This window comes from Acanthaster planci, linkage group LG16, assembly GCF_054643075.1.
Source record: "Acanthaster planci isolate LZ-2023a linkage group LG16, COTS_SCS, whole genome shotgun sequence".
Lineage (NCBI taxonomy): Eukaryota > Metazoa > Echinodermata > Asteroidea > Valvatida > Acanthasteridae > Acanthaster > Acanthaster planci.
In genome coordinates this window covers 12938231-12958627 of record NC_141792.1, presented here as the reverse complement: position 1 = coordinate 12958627, position 20397 = coordinate 12938231, and the positions used below count along the sequence as shown (strand labels likewise).

Here is a 20397-nt window from a genome sequence, read left to right as displayed (position 1 = left end):
TTTACACACTAAAAATGTAACTACTGAAAAAACTGTTCAAATACCCCCTGAATACCTAAACAGGAGAGTGTTTTAAAATTAACATTCTAAATCATTTATTTAATACGTGTAAACAAGCCGTCGCCACCGCCGAGAGGGTAAAACAATTGTCAGCTAGCTCGCTGTTTAATAATACCAGCAATGTTTGCTGGTTATGCGTCACTTCACTTGTTTGCATTGTTTTGTCTGGTTTGGTTTTGTTTTTAAAATTGGTTGATTTTAATATGTTGTTTTTTGCTCCATGGGCTCGACCACCACGATACACTAAGAAGTTACAACAACCCTTGCTCGTGTCATTATTATTGACTAGTGCAGTCCTCATTCAGTTTTTAAAAGCCTCTCGCATAATAATGAGGCATATGGCAACATGTTTTTCTAAAAAATAGTCACGGCTCTAGCATTTTTTTATGACCAGCTGCAAATAGCTTTTAGCCCAGTTATGTGGCACAGCTGAGCCGAGTTATAGAAAGAGGGCAGTATTTATGAAATTCTAAATTTTACCGTTGATAATTCAACAATAATCAAAGCCTACTTTGTCTTTGAACAATCAGTTTGAGGTGGAGACAACAATCTTCACTCAGTAGCGTTTAAAAACTATTCCCTTCAATGGAGGGCGCTGTCTATCAACTCTGTACGGATTGAACTACTCGATCAAAAATGTAGTTGTATGACTAATGCGTTGAATATGGTGCGACTAGACTGTACATCTACATGACATTGTTCGTGTACGGGTGACCGATATGGTCCTACGCGCCCGGCCCCGGTCAACGCAATAGCTCCTCGGTGTTAATTTTTGCTCACTTTTGAAGCATCTCAAAACGGAAAGTGCTGTACTCTGAGAAGAAGATGGCGGCAAGTGTCGTAAGATCGGGAGTGGACGAAAATGGAGAGGTGACAGAGCCAAAAGGAAAAGTGAAAGAGAGTAAGTCCGTGTTGTCATCGGACATGTCGGATTGTCCATCTTGTCACAGTCTCAGTTTTTGCAATGCAAGATGGCATGCCATGGGCCATGGAGGGCCCTTTTATATCCTTTTATATACGGACATCCCTTGACATCCGGTGTACAAACCCCATGAGACTGGTCTGAAAAATTCGCAGTGTTTTCTAAGAATATGCTTCAACGTTTGCACTGCTAAAATTGCCTTTTTAAGGAAATGTTGTCACTTAAAACTACGCTACGGCAAGGGAAAATTATTCACGTCCATGTACACTGTATAAAACTACGCCTATTCTCCTTCCGTTGCTTTGGGTCCCAGACTATTTTATGTAATTAGGGCCTATGAAACAATCATTAGAAAGAGTTCCATATGCGGACACCACATGATACTATGTGTTTTCTAAGTAATGACTTGGTATTTTCCTGCCTAAACTAAACTTGGAAAGAGTTCCATATATGAACAACATTAAATTTCCATAAATTAACCATAGCCATAAGAAAAGTGATAACGTGTCCTAAAAAGTGAAATTCCGCTGAGAAAATGGAAGGAGTTTCATAGACAGATCCCAGTAATTTTATCTTACAGGGACCTATATGTACATGTATCAGCGGTCAGTAAGCAAAAACATGTCCAGATAAGTTCAGTTGAGGAAAAAAAAAACCAAGGCATTTACTTAGAAAACACTTAGAATTTTAAGACAAGTCTCGTAGGGTTTGTGCACAAGGGGCCAAGTGGTATCCATAAATGGAACTCTTTCTGAGAAAATTTTATTTAAGCATTTACATGTAGGCCCCACTTAGAAAACAGGTTTTTTCAGACAAGTCTCACTCTCATAGGTTTGTGCACAGGTTCAAGTGTTGCCCAGAACTCTTTCCTTGAGCTTTCTTGGACATGTTTTTGCTTTCTGATGGCTAACGGGTCACTCTACAGGAATAATTCCTGGGGTCCATGGATACATGTATATGGAACTCTTTACCGATCATCAAAAACTGATGGCTGTTATGGGTCACGGCAAAAATGCTGATTTAGCTTCGGGCATCTCAGAAAATGTTATCAAACTTGCATGTATTCAGGAACATAGACCTTTCATTTTTTTTTTTTTTTTGGTAATATTTTTGTTTGATGAGCACTGAATATTACACGGCCACTGAAACATGATTTTTCATACTCACCAAACAGCTGTCAATATCTACATGTAACAATTTCTACCTGTTACCATGGTTATCTCAGGTATATCAGTCGAGCTCCTTCCCAGTCCCATTGCTATGCAGCGACAATGGCAGCAAAGATAACTGCTCTTTCTACATGTGTGTGCAGTCTCCAATTTAATTGTAGGCTTATCTGTATCTAACGCAGTGTGCCCAGAACTGCATAAAAATTAAAAATGGACTGATGCATATTACATATTGCATGTTCATGTATTTGAACACGTAAATTGAAGTCACTTGCAACCGACTACCTGGCATGCGTTATTTGTTTTTTTCCCAATACATTATTTTCACGCCGTTGAAAGTGATCAGAGTGAAATTTTTGTCAAAATATGCAGGGATCAAAATTATGGCAGCTGACTGTACTATATGAGTAGCATTGCATGTTTGGACACGGAAGCTCACCATCACACGCATCTCTCTTGTGCACGTTTTTGCCACATGTTGCTCGCATTTGCAAGCAAATTAATATCTACATGTACACCTAGAGAGACCTGGTGTTTACACGCTTGTGTAGAATTGTACATTGCCGAGGTTTATGCAGTGGGATAATATCATTGTTGTTGATATTATTGATTGTCGACTGTTGGAACAGTGAGCTAGTGCGCGGAATAAATGCAGGAATTTTACATACAGGTGAAAATATCTCATTTTAGATACACAAATACTTGTAGGTAAACCGTCCTGTTATGTGCCCAATGGTATCAATGAAAGTAGAAAGTGGATGCGTTTGTTCGTGGAAAATTATGTTGAAACAGGAAAAAGGTGAAATTTTTGGAATGAAATCATTCAGTGTTTCCAGAGAGTGACATGTTTTAAATATTGCAGACTTGGGAGTTTTTAAGTGTAAAAATTTCTGAATTGGGCAATTTTAATGGTTGATCTTGTCTTCATCATAAGGTGGGCAGAATGGTCACACCAGTTTTTACCTTTAAAATTCTCCCTTGATGTACGTGTGATGGTGCTTTGTGATATCTGAACAAGGTCACTGAAAAAAAAGCTTGGAACTGAAAAAAACAACCTTGGGTATGGTATTGTGTTTGGCTGTTGGGTATAGAATTGTGTTGGTGTACATGTTCAAATGTACATGTACTGGGTTGGTACATGTACGGATATACATGTACATGTACATTGGTATACTTGTACGTGCACATCCATGTACATGTAGTTGACATGTTAAACCTACACAAGTTTATGTGTGCCCGTGTATGTGGAGATGTATGGGTGAACATCAGGGGTGTGGTTTGTCAGAATTTTTCCCGATTTCAGGATTTTTTCATCAAGATTTTCCTGACTTCAGGTTTTTTTCCAAGTTTTCCGCTATACACTTTTTACGTATGCATGTAAGAATTTATTATAGAACGTAAGAAATGGGTATTTGAAGGGTTGCCTTTCGGTAAACACAACCTCATACATGTTCCATAGACCTTACATGTACACTGCCCCTAGACCCTCAAAACATCTGGTGGTTATTTCGTGGATTTTTAATTTTCCTCCAATCTTGCCCCTGGCACATGTATACACTGTACATGTACATGTTTACGTTCCCAAAGTTGTTCATGATACACTTACAGTGCACATGCACATGTAGGTGTACATATGTGTACATTAATGTACATGTACATTTCAAATTCCTTAACTGAAGTGGTTTTTCTGTGTTGGCAAATTACCAGTTTATATGTACAGGAACCTGGTATTATCAAGAAATGATTGGGAACTGACAATTTTTGTGTATTTTTGTTGGCAGAATCTTATATTGACATTATTCTTATCAACGAGGTTTGACTTAAAGTCGTTCATGAAGGTGTGCCTGTTCACACAGGTCCATTCTCATTCTTGATGTCGTGTTGCCATTTGCTTTGAAAGTATTAAACATGGTTTCATTTTGTATGTTTATCGCTATGATGTACTGTACTTGCATCTAGGTATGTTGCCAAATAAACAAACTAGGTCAATTCATGCATTTTGCTCCAAAGGGGTCAAACTTTTAGACACTACATTTTCTTTATATTTCAGCGGACTTTGACTTCAAATGTTGGTTTTCCTTTCTGGGCCGGCATACACCGTACGTGCTTGTTCACTTTTGATAATCTGTATGTTTTCTGTTATGTTTCAGTCCAGAAAGAATGGTCCGTCTTCGAAGATGGTGCTCTAGCTTACAAACTCCAGGAGGAAGAGAGTAAGTGTTGATTGGTTTGGGCTGTGACAGGTGGCTTAGGAAAGGGAGAAAAGGAATGTATGAAACGTGAAATCAACCATTTTTGAAAAATACATGCTAGTCGTATCTTCTGACATCTGTCCCTTACATGTGCAGGTGCACAATATCCACTTGCTCCATTCAATAAACCCAAATGGCACCTGTTGTACAGTGTACGTTATCTCTTATCATTGGCCAGCATCATTTGGACTTCTTTCTTTCAACTTTTTTCAGCACCCCCATTTAACCCAATGTTAGGTACTGTTTTTATGTATTCCAGAATGGGCGCAGAAAAATTGTACCAGTGTTTGAAATCCCATAACTGCTTGTAGTTACATGAACATGATTTACTGATGTTCACATCTATACTCGGCATTGACGGACTCCCTGCTTGCAAAGGGCTTTTATGCAGTGACCTGCTCAAATACAGGTAGCAAATTACATACAACTTGTCTATCAGACACAAACCAGTTCAAATGGTGGTTTGGATGCGTTTCACCTGTTCTGCTCCTATATGTACTCTCTAAATGTAGAAAAGTAAAAAAAAAATGAGAAGAGTTCCATATGGACGCCAGTAATTATTCCCTACAGTAACTTATTAGACACTTGTCCAGCAAAGTTTAATTTTGGAGGGGAAAAACACTGAGAATATTCAGACTAGTCTCATAGGGTTGGTGCACAGGATGTCAAGTGGCATCCCTATATGGAACTCTTTAAAAAAAACATTCTTCAAAGAGTCTTATAAGGGGAACGGTTGTCAACTCTTCAAAATGAAGTTGGCATCTTTTTTGAGTGGTTTTTCACCCTTGACCAGAATGAAAACCACTCTGTAGGTGTGAAGTACTTGAAACCCAAACTTCATTTTTTTAAGAGCCGTATTCATAATGAGTGGTGTTTTCCACTCTTTTACATTGAATGAGTGCAGCAGCTTACCCGTACATGGATGTACACGGCTGCACATTTCTGTCATAATGTCCAACAGGACGGCCCTGCTTTTGTTGGGAAACTATTGAGGCATGAATGACGGGACTCGATAAATAGAAGTGGTTCTGATGCAGGAAACAGTCGGGGGGGGGGAGATTTTTGTTGAAACTGACATGGGCGTGTGTCAAACATACTGAGTTTAGCTCCACAATGTGGCGATGTTGCATCAGGTTTTGGGGAAGTGAGGGTTGGAAAATGTTTCTCGCTCGAAATCAGGAAATCTAGAAATTATAGATCGGTAGATCATGAGTTGTACATTGTTCATCCGCTGTGAGTGTATTCACAGTGGCATTTGCTTGACAGCATGAGTCATCCAAAGTCTATTAGCTAATTCAATATACATACCGTAAGAAGAATTGCAGCTTTCATTTTGCTTCCTTTTCTTTAGTCTGAAATCCCTCAGGCTACCTTCACTTTAAACTGAGTCTGATCTTTGCCCAACTTTAGTTTGTGCTGGATTAATGACATATTGTGACCTTTCTGTCTTCAAAGTGCCCGTATGACGCCAAGCCACATGTAAAGTGATTGTAATCTCTTCAATCTCATTTAGAAACAGTACATAATTTGGGGTTCTGAGTTATTCACATATCCTTTTGAAAGATGTTTAGATTCTCTGGCTAGCTGAATGTGTCAGTATTGTTAAGTCATTTGAGGTTCTGAAATGCAAGCTTTGATGTCATGCCGCTTAGCAGAAATTCTTTCAAAAGAATGCACACGTAGGTACAGCACCCATTCAAGGAAGAATTCCCAAATTGCCAGACATGGGGGAAAAACAGCTTTGTGGGTATCGTAGGGAAACCTTATTGTAAATGAGGAAATGGCAAGGCAGAGGCCAAAGCTGTTTAGGTTGAGCACACTGAAGATCTATTGTACTAACCAGCGTAAATGCCACACAGTGTGATGCACATACAGTATGTCTGTGCGAAGCTTTTGCAATGAGATTTTCTGTGTAGTGCAATACCTGTTCAATAGTAACTTGGAACTGGAGCAAAGCTAAGCAAGCAAGTATAGTTTTCTTAACTGACACAAATTGAACATTGCTTTTGACCCACTGATGTGCATGGAAAGTAAGGATACTTCAGAGGTAACTGCTGTTTTTGTCCGTTGCAGATGTCACACACTATTCGGGCAACATTAACAGACGGCGGACAGTCAGGTCAGACATCAAGGTGGCTAAAACAGCAGCCGACGAAGAAGCACTGCAGGCATTCAAAGAGGAACATGAAAAAGTTGAGAGAAACCGCCAGATGTAAGACCACCAAATTATTTAGTAGCACCTGAAGTTCCATAGTTTTGTGCACCTACATATTCATACTTGTGCCCCTGTTCAATACACCTCTGAGTCTTGTGCCTATGATTTCAAGGTCTTCCACTTCCGTACATGTAGGCCTCTGTATGAAACTTTTTTTCCATACACCTGCAGTTCCACACACCTCTGGTTCTTGTGCCTATGATTTCAAGATCTGCCAGTTCCATACATGTACATGTAGGTCACTATATGAAGCTATATTTCCATACACCTGCAGTTCCACACACCTCTGGTTCTTGTGCCTATGATTTCAAGATCTGCCAGTTCCATACATGTACATGTAGGTCACTATATGAAGCTATATTTCCATACACCTGCAGTTCCATACACCTCTGTTTCTTGTGCCTATGATTTCAAGGTCTGCCAGTTCCATACATGTACATGTAGGTCACTGCATGAAGCTATTTTTCCATACATGTACATATGTACACCTACAGTCAGGGTTGTCACCAGCCCAAATTTAGTGCTGGGTAATGATTTGGCGAAGCGCAGCAAGTGAACTCTCGCAGGTCATGGCCAGGGGTTGAGGGACCCTTTAAGAGCCCCTGGTGCAGTGCTGCATATAGGAACATCCATGAGAAATGTTTAGATTTTTAAAGAAATATTACCGACTCCGGGAATGAAATATGTGCCAGGTGGTCAGGCTCAAAATTACCTCAAATACCGGGCGGAGATTACGAGAGCTGGGCGGCCCCGCCCGCCGCCACCCGGCATAGCTACAACCCTGCCAACAGTGTATGATTCCATACATCCATAGGTCCACGCACCTGCAGTCCCCCAGACCATTGGTTCTGTGAAGCTGCAATATTTTAGCTCTTGACTTTTTTTCTACTGGGTGGTTTTGGTCCCCCGTTCCCTTTGTACATTGATGTTCATAGGCATACTCCTGATGTGGGTTCTTCTATATGGAAGTCTAACACTGGAGTATAAAGCCATTCTGCTAATGCATCGGGGCTGAGATAAAATTCCAAATCAACAAGTAAACTAAGGTCTAGTTCAATGATGGAATTCCCTTGTATCAGTATTGGAAAATATTGTGCAATTTAAACTTTTGTGACAAAAAAAAACAGCTGGTGGTATTTGAACTCCGAATGAACCATGTAGAAGTTTTTCCTCATTCTTTGATCTCTTTTTGTCAATTTTCTTCCCCAACCTTTGCAGTGAGATGGAAGATGCCCAGACAGCCAAAAAAATCCTCCAAGAAATGATGGAGGAAGAGAAGCAGAAGATGAGAGAGCAACGTCAACGAGAGAAGTAAATTTGTCCGTTCTCTGTGTGATATGAAACTTGCGAGAGGGGAATCTCTAGGTATCTCTGTTCCTACCAGACAAGCAAGAAAGTCACTCATCATGCACACGGACTCGTGTTCCTAAGAGCTTTGCTGGGTCGTTCGTAGCATGCACCTGCCACTGAGACTATTATCTAAAATATGTGGTCGAGAATTGCCCTTAATGTTTCTTCCACGTGTCTTTATTTGCATGCATATTTTGTGCTTCAATACTTATACATACTGTGTCTGAAGATGAACCTTGACCTCGGGTGAGCATTGATCAGTTGTGACCTTTGACTTTGCTCAGTGAGGAGAGGGACCAGGAGGCTGCCAAGGAGCTGTACCGACAAATGATGGAGGAAGAAAGACGACAGATGAAGCAACAGAGGCAGTATGAAGAGACAGATGAGGTAAGATTGATGGTTGACAAGTCTGTGGGGTCTGCAGAGAACACCGTCAGATTGTGTGCAATGGCTTAGCAGAGTAACCTGTCATTTCACACTGTTCCAGAGTTCTGCTGATTTGGGCCGTAGAAGAATCTGTAATCCGAGTATTTCAGCCAGGCCTGCTGCCTTGTAAAGAGAGCCCAGATTGTGCGGTGTTATGTAATTTTCTTTTGCTTCCGAAACTGGCCCAGTGTGTTGCTGGCGTCTTTTCAAATGCAGACCAGATTAGCATGCAGCGGTATTGTATTGCTCATTGCTCGAGCTCTGGAGTGCTTTTGTCCCAGGTTGTAATGGGCTCACGCTGAATGCTGCAAACAGTGGTATACTCTTTCAAAACAATGACGGATTACCTATGCTATAGACAACTGAGAAAATGTTGGTAATTCCCAGCAGCCCGGTCTTTTGTTCTGAGTACGGCCTTTTGTTACAAGGCCCAGCTCCTTTGTCTGATTTCGGGCACCCCAGCTGTGCGGATATAAAGCTAACGTCTCCGGTACCGGGCACCCCAATACGAAGTGGTTAAGAGGCTTTAACTACTGCCTCTCTGCAGAAATTCTACAGAACAACTTCTTTACTAAAGGGCAGCGTTGTAGTCAACACCTCTTATGACCATCACAAGACCTCCAGTCTGTCAAGTCACAAGCTATTCAAGTCTGCAACAAAAGCATTCCTTTGTCATTGTTCACCGTGTTCATACTTGTGGCTGGTACTTATGACTGGTACTTGTGACAGGTCTTATGACTGGTCTAGTCTTGTGACTTGTCTTTGTGTTTAGTCTTGTGCCTTGTCTTTGTGTCTAGTCTTGTGCCTTGTCTTTGTGTCTGGTCTTGTGACTTGTCTTTGTGTCTGGTCTTGTGACTTGTCTTTGTGTCTAGTCTTGTGACTTGTCTTTGTGTCTAGTCTTGTGACTTGTCTTTGTGTCTGGTCTTGTGACTTGTCTTTGTGTCTAGTCTTGTGACTTGTCTTTGTGTCTAGTCTTGTGACTTGTCTTTGTGTCTAGTCTTGTGACTTGTCTTTGTGTCTAGTCTTGTGACTTGTCCTGTGTCTGGTCTTGTGACTTGTCTTTGTGTCTAGTCTTGTGCCTTGTCTTTGTGTCTAGTCTTGTGACTTGTCTTTGTGTCTAGTCTTGTGCCTTGTCTTTGTGTCTAGTCTTGTGACTTGTCTTTGTGTCCAGTCTTGTGACTTGTCTTTGTGTCTAGTCTTGTGCCTTGTCTTTGTGTCTAGTCTTGTGACTTGTCTTTGTGTCTAGTCTTGTGACTTGTCCTGTGTCTAGTCTTGTGACTTGTCTTTGTGTCTAGTCTTGTGACTTGTCTTTGTGTCTAGTCTTGTGACTTGTCCTGTGTCTAGTCTTGTGACTTGTCTTTGTGTCTAGTCTTGTGACTTGTCTTTGTGTCTAGTCTTGTGACTTGTCTTTGTGTCCAGTTTTGTGACTTGTCCTGTGTCTAGTCTTGTGACTTGTCCTGTGTCTAGTCTTGTGACTTGTCTTTGTGTTTAGTCTTGTGACTTGTCTTTGTGTTTAGTCTTGTGACTTGTCTTTGTGTTTAGTCTTGTGACTTGTCTTTGTGTTTAGTCTTGTGACTTGTCTTTGTGTTTAGTCTTGTGACTTGTCTTTGTGTTTAGTCTTGTGACTTGTCCTGTGTCTAGTCTTGTGACTTGTCTTTGTGTTTAGTCTTGTGACTTGTCCTGTGTCTAGTCTTGTGACTTGTCCTGTGTCTAGTCTTGTGACTTGTCTTTGTGTTTAGTCTTGTGACATGTCTTTGTGTCTAGTCTTGTGACTTGTCTTTGTGTCTAGTCTTGTGACTTGTCCTGTGTCTAGTCTTGTGAATTGTCTTTGTGTCTAGTCTTGTGACTTGTCTTTGTGTCTAGTCTTGTGACTTGTCTTTGTGTCTAGTCTTGTGACTTGTCCTGTGTCTAGTCTTGTGACTTGTCTTTGTGTCTAGTCTTGTGACTTGTCCTGTGTCTAGTCTTGTGACTTGTCTTTGTGTCTGGTCTTGTGACTTGTCTTTGTGTCTAGTCTTGTGACTTGTCCTGTGTCTGGTCTTGTGACTTGTCTTTGTGTCTAGTCTTGTGACTTGTCCTGTGTCTAGTCTTGTGACTTGTCTTTGTGTCTAGTCTTGTGACTTGTCTTTGTGTCTAGTCTTGTGACTTGTCCTGTGTCTGGTCTTGTGACTTGTCTTTGTGTCTAGTCTTGTGACTTGTCCTGTGTCTAGTCTTGTGACTTGTCCTGTGTCTAGTCTTGTGACTTGTCTTTGTGTCTAGTCTTGTGACTTGTCTTTGTGTCTAGTCTTGTGACTTGTCCTGTGTCTAGTCTTGTGACTTGTCTTTGTGTCTAGTCTTGTGACTTGTCCTGTGTCTAGTCTTGTGACTTGTCTTTGTGTCTGGTCTTGTGACTTGTCTTTGTGTTTAGTCTTGTGACTTGTCTTTGTGTCTGGTCTTGTGACTTGTCTTTGTGTCTGGTCTTGTGACTTGTCTTTGTGTCTGGTCTTGTGACTTGTCCTGTGTCTAGTCTTGTGACTTGTCTTTGTGTCTAGTCTTGTGCCTTGTCTTTGTGTCTAGTCTTGTGACTTGTCTTTGTGTCTAGTCTTGTGACTTGTCTTTGTGTCTAGTCTTGTGACTTGTCTTTGTGTCTAGTCTTGTGACTTGTCTTTGTGTCTAGTCTTGTGACTTGTCTTTGTGTCTAGTCTTGTGACTTGTCTTTGTGTCTAGTCTTGTGACTTGTCTTTGTGTCCAGTCTTGTGCCTTGTCTTTGTGTCTGGTCTTGTGACTTGTCTTTGTGTTTAGTCTTGTGACTTGTCTTTGTGTCTAGTCTTGTGACTTGTCTTTGTGTCCAGTCTTGTGCCTTGTCTTTGTGTCTGGTCTTGTGACTTGTCTTTGTGTCTAGTCTTGTGACTTGTCTTTGTGTCTGGTCTTGTGACTTGTCTTTGTGTCTAGTCTTGTGACTTGTCTTTGTGTCTGGTTAGTGTTCTGCAGGAGGAGAAACACATTCTGTAGAGACCGCAGTGTCCTGACAAACTCTGCAGACTCTTTCACAAGACATTTCTGATGGAGAATGATTTTTTTTTTTTCTGCAGGAGCTTGCAGCTCGCCTCCAAGCTCATGAGGAGAGGAAACGGCAAATCTTGAGACAGAAGCAGCGCTCTTTGAACCAAGAGACGGAGGACGAACGCCTTGCCCGTCATCTTGCTCGGGAAGAGAAATTGAAAATTCAGCAGCAGCAGCAGCGAGCTCAGTACAACCCCAGAGATGACAGCAGTAAGTGGCCAAAATGAGCCAAATCTTTCAGTATTCAGAGTAAAGTGAATGAGAGTAGAAGAGTCACTCTTTAAATTTGGGGTCCACAAATTTGATGCCTTTGGCATCACTGAAAGTGACTTCCAACTATTTGTATTCGTGTGGCAGTTAATTTGCATTACTTTATCACTCTGGAACATTAAAAATGCATTCTAAATGGGGACTTGGAAAACTTGGACCTCAGATTTATAGAATGGCCTGTAAGGTAGTTGAGGTGAACAATTTTTTTGCTTGGCATCTACTAATCTTATCAGTTGATATAATCTCCAAGCCTAACTATGCACTCAGCCAAAAGCTGGAACCAAAAATCGAAAAACCAGAAACTGGAATTCAGAATGCAAAACTCTAAGTAAGGTTCACAGGGCCTGTTATTCTGCATGTGCATGCTTATGCATGCTTCTATCTTCATGTGCATATTCAGTTGCAAAATTAGCCCCACAGAGCCGTGCATCCATGGTTGAGCCTCATGACCTTACACCAGAACTTTGTTTAGTGTTATGAACCTTGATTTGCCAAAATAGCCCTTTCTGTTTGGCCTTTTTCCTTAAAAGTTGGCCGTTTTATTTTTACACCACCAATTAATAAAATTGAAAGCAGGTTCTTTTTTAATAATTTCTTCATCTCCAACTGTTCAAGCTTGGATGTTAAGCTTGGTAGAGGGATTGTTACCTTTCCTGTTTGAAGCTACTAACCCAAGCTGTTTGGGTTTACTTTTGTCTTGTGGCATTGCATGGATTTACCTCATCCACTAACCGCTTCCTAACTAAACCAAGCGCGCCGCCATCGAAGCAAGCCCAACAAGCAATCGGAGTCAAGGGCTCATAGAGAAGGTCCAGAGCAAACTTATCCTAGGGATCATGGGCACAAGCACAGATCAGCTGAGTCACCACTGAGAGACTGGCCTCAGGAATCCAAGAGGCATACTGATAAGCCGAGACCACCGGCTGACCCTTGGGAGTACCAAGACAAATTGAGACAGACGGAGCAAAGGCAAAGGCAAAGGCAGGCCGAGCCCGAGGAGGCTAGAGATGGACAGATGCCTTTGGAACCCCCAGAACGTAGGAGGAAACATAGGTCCCTAGAGTCAAGAGAACATCCCGACAAACCAAGAGCAGTCAACAGTTTGGAATACCCAGACAAATCTAGATCATTAAAGCATGGAGATGTGCGAGACGTTCAAAGGCCAGCAGAGACAGAGCAACATGGTGACCAGCAAGAGCCGCTGGAACCTCCTGAACGTAGAAAGAAGCACAGACGACCAGAGCACAGTGAGCCTAAAGATAAGCATGGGAAGAAAGGTACACGTTTACCAACCATCTTAGAAAGACCACTGTCTGATCTTCAAACTCTCTAACACATTCTACTTTTTATTATATGAATGCTTTTCCTCAAAGAAGCTACTAACTTTGCATGCTAGCTGGAGCAGGTTTGGTGGTGTCGCAACTCTAACACCCAACTTTGGTGAATAGAATGTTGTGTCAACTAACAAATGAGAGATAACTATGACTGACTTCTTGTGTTTTTAATAGAACTTTAAAAGTCAGAAATTTGTTTGTTTTGAATGTTTGGTAATGTGTTAACAGATGTTGATAAATAGTCACAAACACAGAATGCACATTGTGAAATCCATTGTGTAGCTGGAGCTTCTCCGTCATGTTATGATTCCACTCTGCAGACTACCTCATGCCAAATGTTGCTGGGCTCACGGTAGCAGTGGACGATGAACCATTGGCAGACCTACCCAAGAAGCATAAACCACGTCAGCTGCCGCGGCAGCAGAGCGCACCAGTCTATAGTGGACGTGGACAAAGCGACAGTGATGAGGAGACAGATGTCATCGCTAAAATCCAAGATGACGAGGTAGGGGAAAGGAACTTTTTCACTCTCCGGCTTTGTGTACATGTGTCTAATGAAAGCAGTACTTAGAATTTGAAGAATGGTAAAACACTTCAGATTGTCTCATGTGAAAGGTTTTGAAACATTTCTTTAGCTGTGTAGATTTGTGTTTTATTGTAGGGTTTTGTATGGTTGAAGGTCAGATGTTATGGATGGTTATGAGGAATTAAAAAGCACACAACCACCAACAGCTTACCTCAGGCATTTCAATCATACCCTTCTCTAAAAATGATGTCAATTTAGTAGAAATCATTTTGCAAGCTTGATAAAGACATTGAAGTAGTTATTTTTGTAATGACTATAATATGTTGACATGTTTTTTGTAATTTGTTCAGAGTAACTATGGCCACATTGCTGCTTTTTGGATATATTTATCATTTTTTTACAATTATGATCTTTGTATGAATTCATCTGTGAAGACTCGCTGTTCATTCCTTGGATGCTAAACCACTAGGTTCTCTGGTGATATTTTTTGTCCCTCAATTCCCTGAAGATTCCTCCAAAGATCTGACAATCTATGCAAATGAACTGTTTCAATCAGTGACGAATGAAACATCTTGGTTCCTTGATAATTTCTTTGGATATGTAGCATCATAGTACATGCACAACAAAAAGTGGAAAACAAAAGGTAATATATTCATTACAATGTAAACTTGGCTGGTGGTTCAGGGAAGTTGTTCTTGCATGATTCTTCCTCGGTGCTTATCGTTGTACCCTGAGAATTTGTGTTTTTTACTTGTTACTGAATCTAAATTATCCATTGCATGGCAATGCTTCTCTTTCAGGTTGGAGGTTTTTCATAGTTTTGTCTTCAGTCTGTTTTTCTGAACTTAAGCCCTTGCATAATTTGGCCTAGAAAGACATTTTCAGTACACTTGAGCACTGCTTTTTGCCCTGTCATGGAAAATATGCCAGCATCCCTACATTTTCCCACATCCCAATTGCTGTTATGAAGACCTGCTCACCATATTCAACGGTCATACATGTATATCCTCCATACTGTGGAGACATCTGCAACAACAGAATACCAGCTTCCGTGTGTTCAAGTCCAGCAGACAGTATGTTTGGGAGCTATCCAAAAAAATTAAGTGCAGCTGTTGACATTGAATTGCTGCTGTTGGCAAGGAATTGCACCTGTTGACAAGGAACTGCAGCTGTTGGCAAGGAATTGCAGCTGCTGACAAGGAATTGCAGCTGTTGGCAAGGAATGGCTGCTGTTGACAAGGAATGGCTGCTGTTGACAAGGAATTGCAGCTGTTGGCAAGGAATTGCAGCTGTTGGCAAGGAATTGCAGCTGCTGACAAGGAATTGCAGCTGTTGGCAAGGAATGGCTGCTGTTGACAAGGAATTGCAGCTGTTGGCAAGGAATGGCTGCTGTTGACAAGGAATTGCAGCTGTTGGCAAGGAACTGCAGCTGCTGACAAGGAACTGCAACTTTCCAACAGCTGGTCATATCATAGTCCCAGTCAAAGTTAATTGCGTCTGACTTGCCACGCTCAGTCATCTTTCCTCAGACTCATACTCAGTCTCACTCCTCTTCACAGGAACTTGCAAGGAGGCTACAGAGAGAAGAGATACAGAAGTCTAGAGCCCCGGCTCAACTCTCTGAACAACAACGGAAACAACTCATGCATGATCAGGTACAGACTATTCATTTGTCCTCCATGGAGTAGAGATTACGTGAATATTTTGTTACGGTCTTTCCTTTCTTTATGTATGAAAATCTGTACTTTCTGGCTTGTATTCCGAGTCTCTGATTAAATGTTGACAGAAAATTGCCATCAAGATGCAGCATGAAGAAGTGATGTTTTCCAAGAAGTCCACGTATGATAACTACATGGGGAAAGTCAAGGATGAGATTGCAGACCCTGATGTGAGTACTTCTGCTCTGTCATCTGATTCTGTTTGATTACATTAGACTTGGCTGTGTTGGGTTTGATTGGGCAGATTTTGGGTTTGAATGGGCTGGGTTAGGTTGGGTTGAGTTGGGTTGGGGAGGGTTGGGCTGGTTGGAGTTGAGTTGGGCTTGGCTGGGCTGGATTGCATTGGGTTGTAGTAGGTCAGGTTGGGTTAGGTTTTGTTAGATTGGCTTAGGCTGGGCTTTGCTTGCTTGGCTGGGTTGGGTCAAGTTGGGCTAGGCTGCATTGGGCTTGGCTGAGTTTGTATTGCTGGATTTGTTTGTCCTGGACTTGTTTGGGCAGAGTTTGGTTGGGCTGAGTTGAGCTAAATCTTTTGCTTATACCTCCGGTTTTAATTATTTTTCGGTTTCTGTTCTGCTAGCCCATGGTCCATGTCAGTCGCCAGAACAAAACAGCAGTTCCTGCGGATGCCAAGAATGCAAGGGGAGTGCAGCTGACTGATTACACAGCTGCGGTAAGGCAGATGATAGAGAACACAAATTTTGTTTGAGTTGCTCTTTGCTGTAACAGAGAATGCTCTTCTCAAACTAACCTCAGTTTGTTGCAGTCAGATCTTCATCCTATATGACGGAAATCATACTAACAATAGACAGGTGGTAATGCAGGCGTCTCGTCTTTCTGTGATTGTAGGAGGTTGCTCAGCAACGGCGTACCAGCGGGAGTGGCCAGTCAGGGATGGAGGGTAACATCATAGCCAGCATTGATCCAACCTTCAGTAAGCCAGATCCTGGTAATGTGGTCCTGATCAAGAAGAAATCAATTACCGAAGAGCCATCTCCACCCCCAGGTATGCAGCTCTGGAACCCAGTTTCTGGGAAAGCCATAGAAATACATGTAGTTAACGACACCCCAGAGGCATTTGCTATGCCACCACCCTCTGGTACATTTTCGTGTACACAAGTGACAGATTTGTGCGCATTTTGTTGAAAGTCGCTAGTACCTGCTGAGTGCTTTTTGGCATGTAAGACTCAACTGTGGTACATGTGCACCTTTATTTACAACTTTAGCCGTGTCCAAATCAACTGGCTGAGGCTGAGGGTAGCACCCATGTCTATGGGAAGTGGTTACAGCCTCTAGCTAGTGATTTCTATAAGTGCCTGTTGAATTGAATATGCAGCCACAGCTGCAACTTTCAAATGTAGCCACATGGAAATCTATGGTGAAGCGGCTACAGCCATTAACCTGTGACGTCCATAGGCTTACATATTATTTCTAGCCACAGCCGCAACATGTCCACAATCCAGCGTATGCTTAAACCCTGCCCTTACTGTGCTGTTCAGACAACCCAAGCAGAACCCCCCATCGTTGGTCGCACAGAAGTAACAGCATGGCATCTTCAAACTCTTATGATTGAATGCACCTGTTATTTTCGCTTCATTTTACAGATGGTGACGATGCCTTCAACCCCGTCCCAGGAACAAGGCGTAAGGACTCAAAGGATAAGGGAAAAAGAAGCAGCATTTTCTCCAAACTCAAGAAAAAGTAACAAGCGTCCGTCCTCCCCTGTACATTTTTCCAGTTATCCAAAATGAAAGTTTCATCAATTCACCAAATACGCAGAGTGTTTTCCCGGTTTTTTTTACATGAAATATAACCCAACGGTACAGGTGGAAGAATATATATAGGGATACACACCTGTGGATTGGCGAGGAGGTCACTTGTGCATGTCTGTGTGGCCTAAGGGACTGTAGGTGACGAGACGAGGGTCAAAGGTCAAGGGAAACTGGACATGCTTTTTGGTGCTCACAGGCCGGATATGAATGTGTGCAAGTGACCAAATATGGCAGTCCAGTTGTGTTTTATGACACACCTCTGCCCAAAAAAGTTACAGGAGAAACTGTTCAGGTTTTGATCGCCAAACTGTTTCCATTCAGCTGTTAGCTTGATTTATAAGCTATTCAACATGTTTGTAGTTTCCCTGTGTTCAGGCTGCTGTTTACCGTTCTCGTCACTTGAGGGCGCTGTAAACCGTGCCCAATCAGGCGGTGTTCTGTGGATAGTACACATGCTTGATGCCTTGGCACACGTCCAATTCACACTGATGCAAAGTTCATGCACTAGCCTATACTAGCTAACCCCATGTGACCATTTTTCAGCCAATCAGGATTAAAGAACCTGCAAGAGGTGTGTTATAATCACTTTCATGTTACTGATTTTGATATTGATATGTAACCCATGCTTACATTCTGTGATGGGAGATTCTTCAAGTCCATGATCCCAAACAACTGTATTCTGCAAAATGGCATTAAATGTCATTTTTCAGTCTTCGAAAGTCCTCAAAAGGTGGTGGAATTAATTACAATTAATTGCAAATAATTGGTTTTTGATTTTCCAGTTTTTGTTTTCTGAAGCATCATGCACAAAGAGGAAGTTGTATTAGATTGCAAGTACAAGATTTGAAGTCCTTTCACGAATTTGGCATATTTTGTAACAGTATATGTGTCACATACAGTAATTGGGCACATTTATTTAAATTAAATGCTTCGACAGTGAATACGCATTGCTGTGTGTCAGTTCTAATGCCATGTAAAATTGTCTTTCAAAACTGAGGTGATAAATGGAGTTCCCAGCTGGTCTGAGTCGACAGCAACAGTACAAACTACTTCAGTGCTAAAAAAGTTCCTGTCAAATTTTAATCATGCTCTTGTATTGTTAAAGTCAGGCTGAAACAACGGAATATGGACAATGAAGTTGTTCCCACTAATGCAAACCTTGCTGAACAAAAACATTTTGCACTGAATATTTCCTCTTTCGTATCGCTTCCGTGGTGTCTTTTATTTTTTAATTAGAATTTGTAAAGCATTCAGTTTTTTAGAAAAATGCATCTTGAAATTGCCAGTAATACTTATATATCTGTAGATACAGAAACTTATTTGTATATTAAATATTCACAGGGCAATATAATCTCTCTAGGAAATGTGTTTTACTATTTTACAGGAAATATACTTATGTTACAGAAGTGATCAGAGTTTGAAGAACTTTTGACGTTTCTTCCAGAGGTCTTTTTTTTTCTTGCTTTCATCTAAGTAATCTAGCAACATTAATCTCAATCTTTCACTTGACTTAGTTGAGAAACACTGGTCAGTTTCTATGAATTGAAGGTTTGGATCTTTGTAAATATGGGACGGCGGCTGATTTAATTCTGGAAAGTTGGGTTTTTGGGGGGGGATTTGATTTGGCATTCTCAACTGATTTGGACATGTTCATTTTGTATCTGCCTGATTTCTGTAAACCTTTATTTCTCACGAAGCTTGTTTCTTGAAAAGGCCGGAATGTTTACTTCTGCTTGTTATTTGGAGTTCTTTGTACAGTGAAGGAACCAAAGTAGCACAAAAGTGACTCATGTTTATCAGGTTAAGCAAATTAATCAGTAAAAGAGAGTTCTGGAGAATCTGAACGCTCATTTGCTTAAATCACAGTGTATCTAGTTTTGTATCAAGTGTTATCTTGCGCATAGACCAGTCAGTTGTTTGTTGATGTTAGAATGTTGAAGATGCAGAGGTGATGAAGGAAACCCAAGCAATTGGAGTTCTGAAATGGTGATAAGAAGCTGTTGCAATTTCTCAGAAGCATTATTGAGAAGTATAATGCACATTTCTTTTCAGATAGCTTATCTTGTATATATTTCCCAAGATTGGTTCAAGACTATAAATGGGCACACTCTCAAATGAATCAGAAATTGAGAAATGTTTCCCTTTGTAGTGTGAATGCTATGTTATTCCTCTTTTGTATTCTTTGTATGTATTTTTTTTTCTCGGAAATAAAATTATTTTCATCAAACATTCGTGGAATATGCTGTTGTTGTTATTTCAATTGTATGTTCCACAGTATTTTCGAGACTATTGACTATTCATTATTTATATGTTCACTCTGATGCCTGGTTCAAGTATCTAACGAGACTTTATTTGTCCACGGAAGATGCACATGCACCAACCACGTATCTTATTATTTTTTTAAATGCATGTATTGTTGATGCACTCGGGTAAGGAACCCTCGTCAACAAATACACTGCCGGCAATAAGCCTCGAATTAAAGAGCTTCAAGTTTCTACTAAGATTGCATTATTGCCCAAGACCACGACGTCCTAGCGCCCCCTTGTGGACGTTGTGGAAACCATCAATCGATTTTTCTTTTGGGCAAAGTTTTTTCATCAGATCAGTAACAAGATCGTGCAATTTGTTTCCAAAGTGTTACTGAGAGCAGCTTTAACAAAAGGTTCATGTAAATTGATTGCAGTTTTTTGCAAGGACTTCATGGGATTGGTGATAACTGCATAACCATTCTTTTGTGGCATCCTTTCAGCATCTCAAGGCCGCATTGTTGTCCTGTAAAGTGACCAATTGAATGACACACCTCAGAGAATCGATTTCTCCATCGGCAATAATCTGTCGTGGTGGGGTATGGGCACACAGGCTTAAAATGACTTAAAATTTCTCCAGATCCATTTCGGGATGAACATGGATGTGTGTTTGTTTGATTTCTAGAGTCAGGAAACAAAGTTGGTGCAGAAAAAGGAAATCCCCTCCAAGGACACATCCTTAACATTTCTTGCGTGGAAGATATTCAGTTATGAAAATTGTAGTTTCAAAATGCACTCAGCCACATGCAATTTGTACAGATGCTAACTCGGCCTTTTGCTGAGCGTAAAAATGTAGCGATCACACACAAGCATCCACAAAAAAACCAGCATCATCACCATGTAAGAAAATCTACCTTTATCGATTCATCTCTCAAGGACATAGATGGGTGTTCCTTCTTCCATGGTGTCAGTGTGCACCTGCCATCCGAGAGCTGGCAATCCAGCCCCCTGGCCCTCCCGTCCCCAAATCACCCCTATCCCTCCCCAACCTTCGAAAAATCTTTCCACCAATGTGCCATCATTTTTCTTGGTCTTTTTAGC

General features: G+C 41.2%; 1 protein-coding gene across 2 annotated transcripts; it reads left to right on the top strand.

The window, feature by feature from the left end:
* The first annotated feature begins 771 nt into the window (after positions 1–771).
* Positions 772–19277, top strand: LOC110979023 (uncharacterized). Of its 2 annotated transcripts, XM_022234464.2 has the most exons (14): positions 772–961; positions 4302–4364; positions 6477–6615; positions 7837–7929; positions 8253–8355; positions 11463–11643; positions 12456–12980; positions 13358–13542; positions 14168–14206; positions 15123–15218; positions 15350–15451; positions 15859–15951; positions 16128–16284; positions 16883–19277. In XM_022234464.2, exons 1-14 carry the CDS (start codon positions 886–888, stop codon positions 16981–16983), a joined length of 1953 nt encoding a protein of 650 aa, XP_022090156.2. In that variant the 5' UTR covers positions 772–885; the 3' UTR covers positions 16984–19277. The 2 variants fall into 2 exon arrangements, with proteins under 2 accessions (XP_022090156.2, XP_022090157.2); XM_022234465.2 differs by lacking the exon at positions 14168–14206.
* Positions 19278–20397: the final 1120 nt, after the last annotated feature.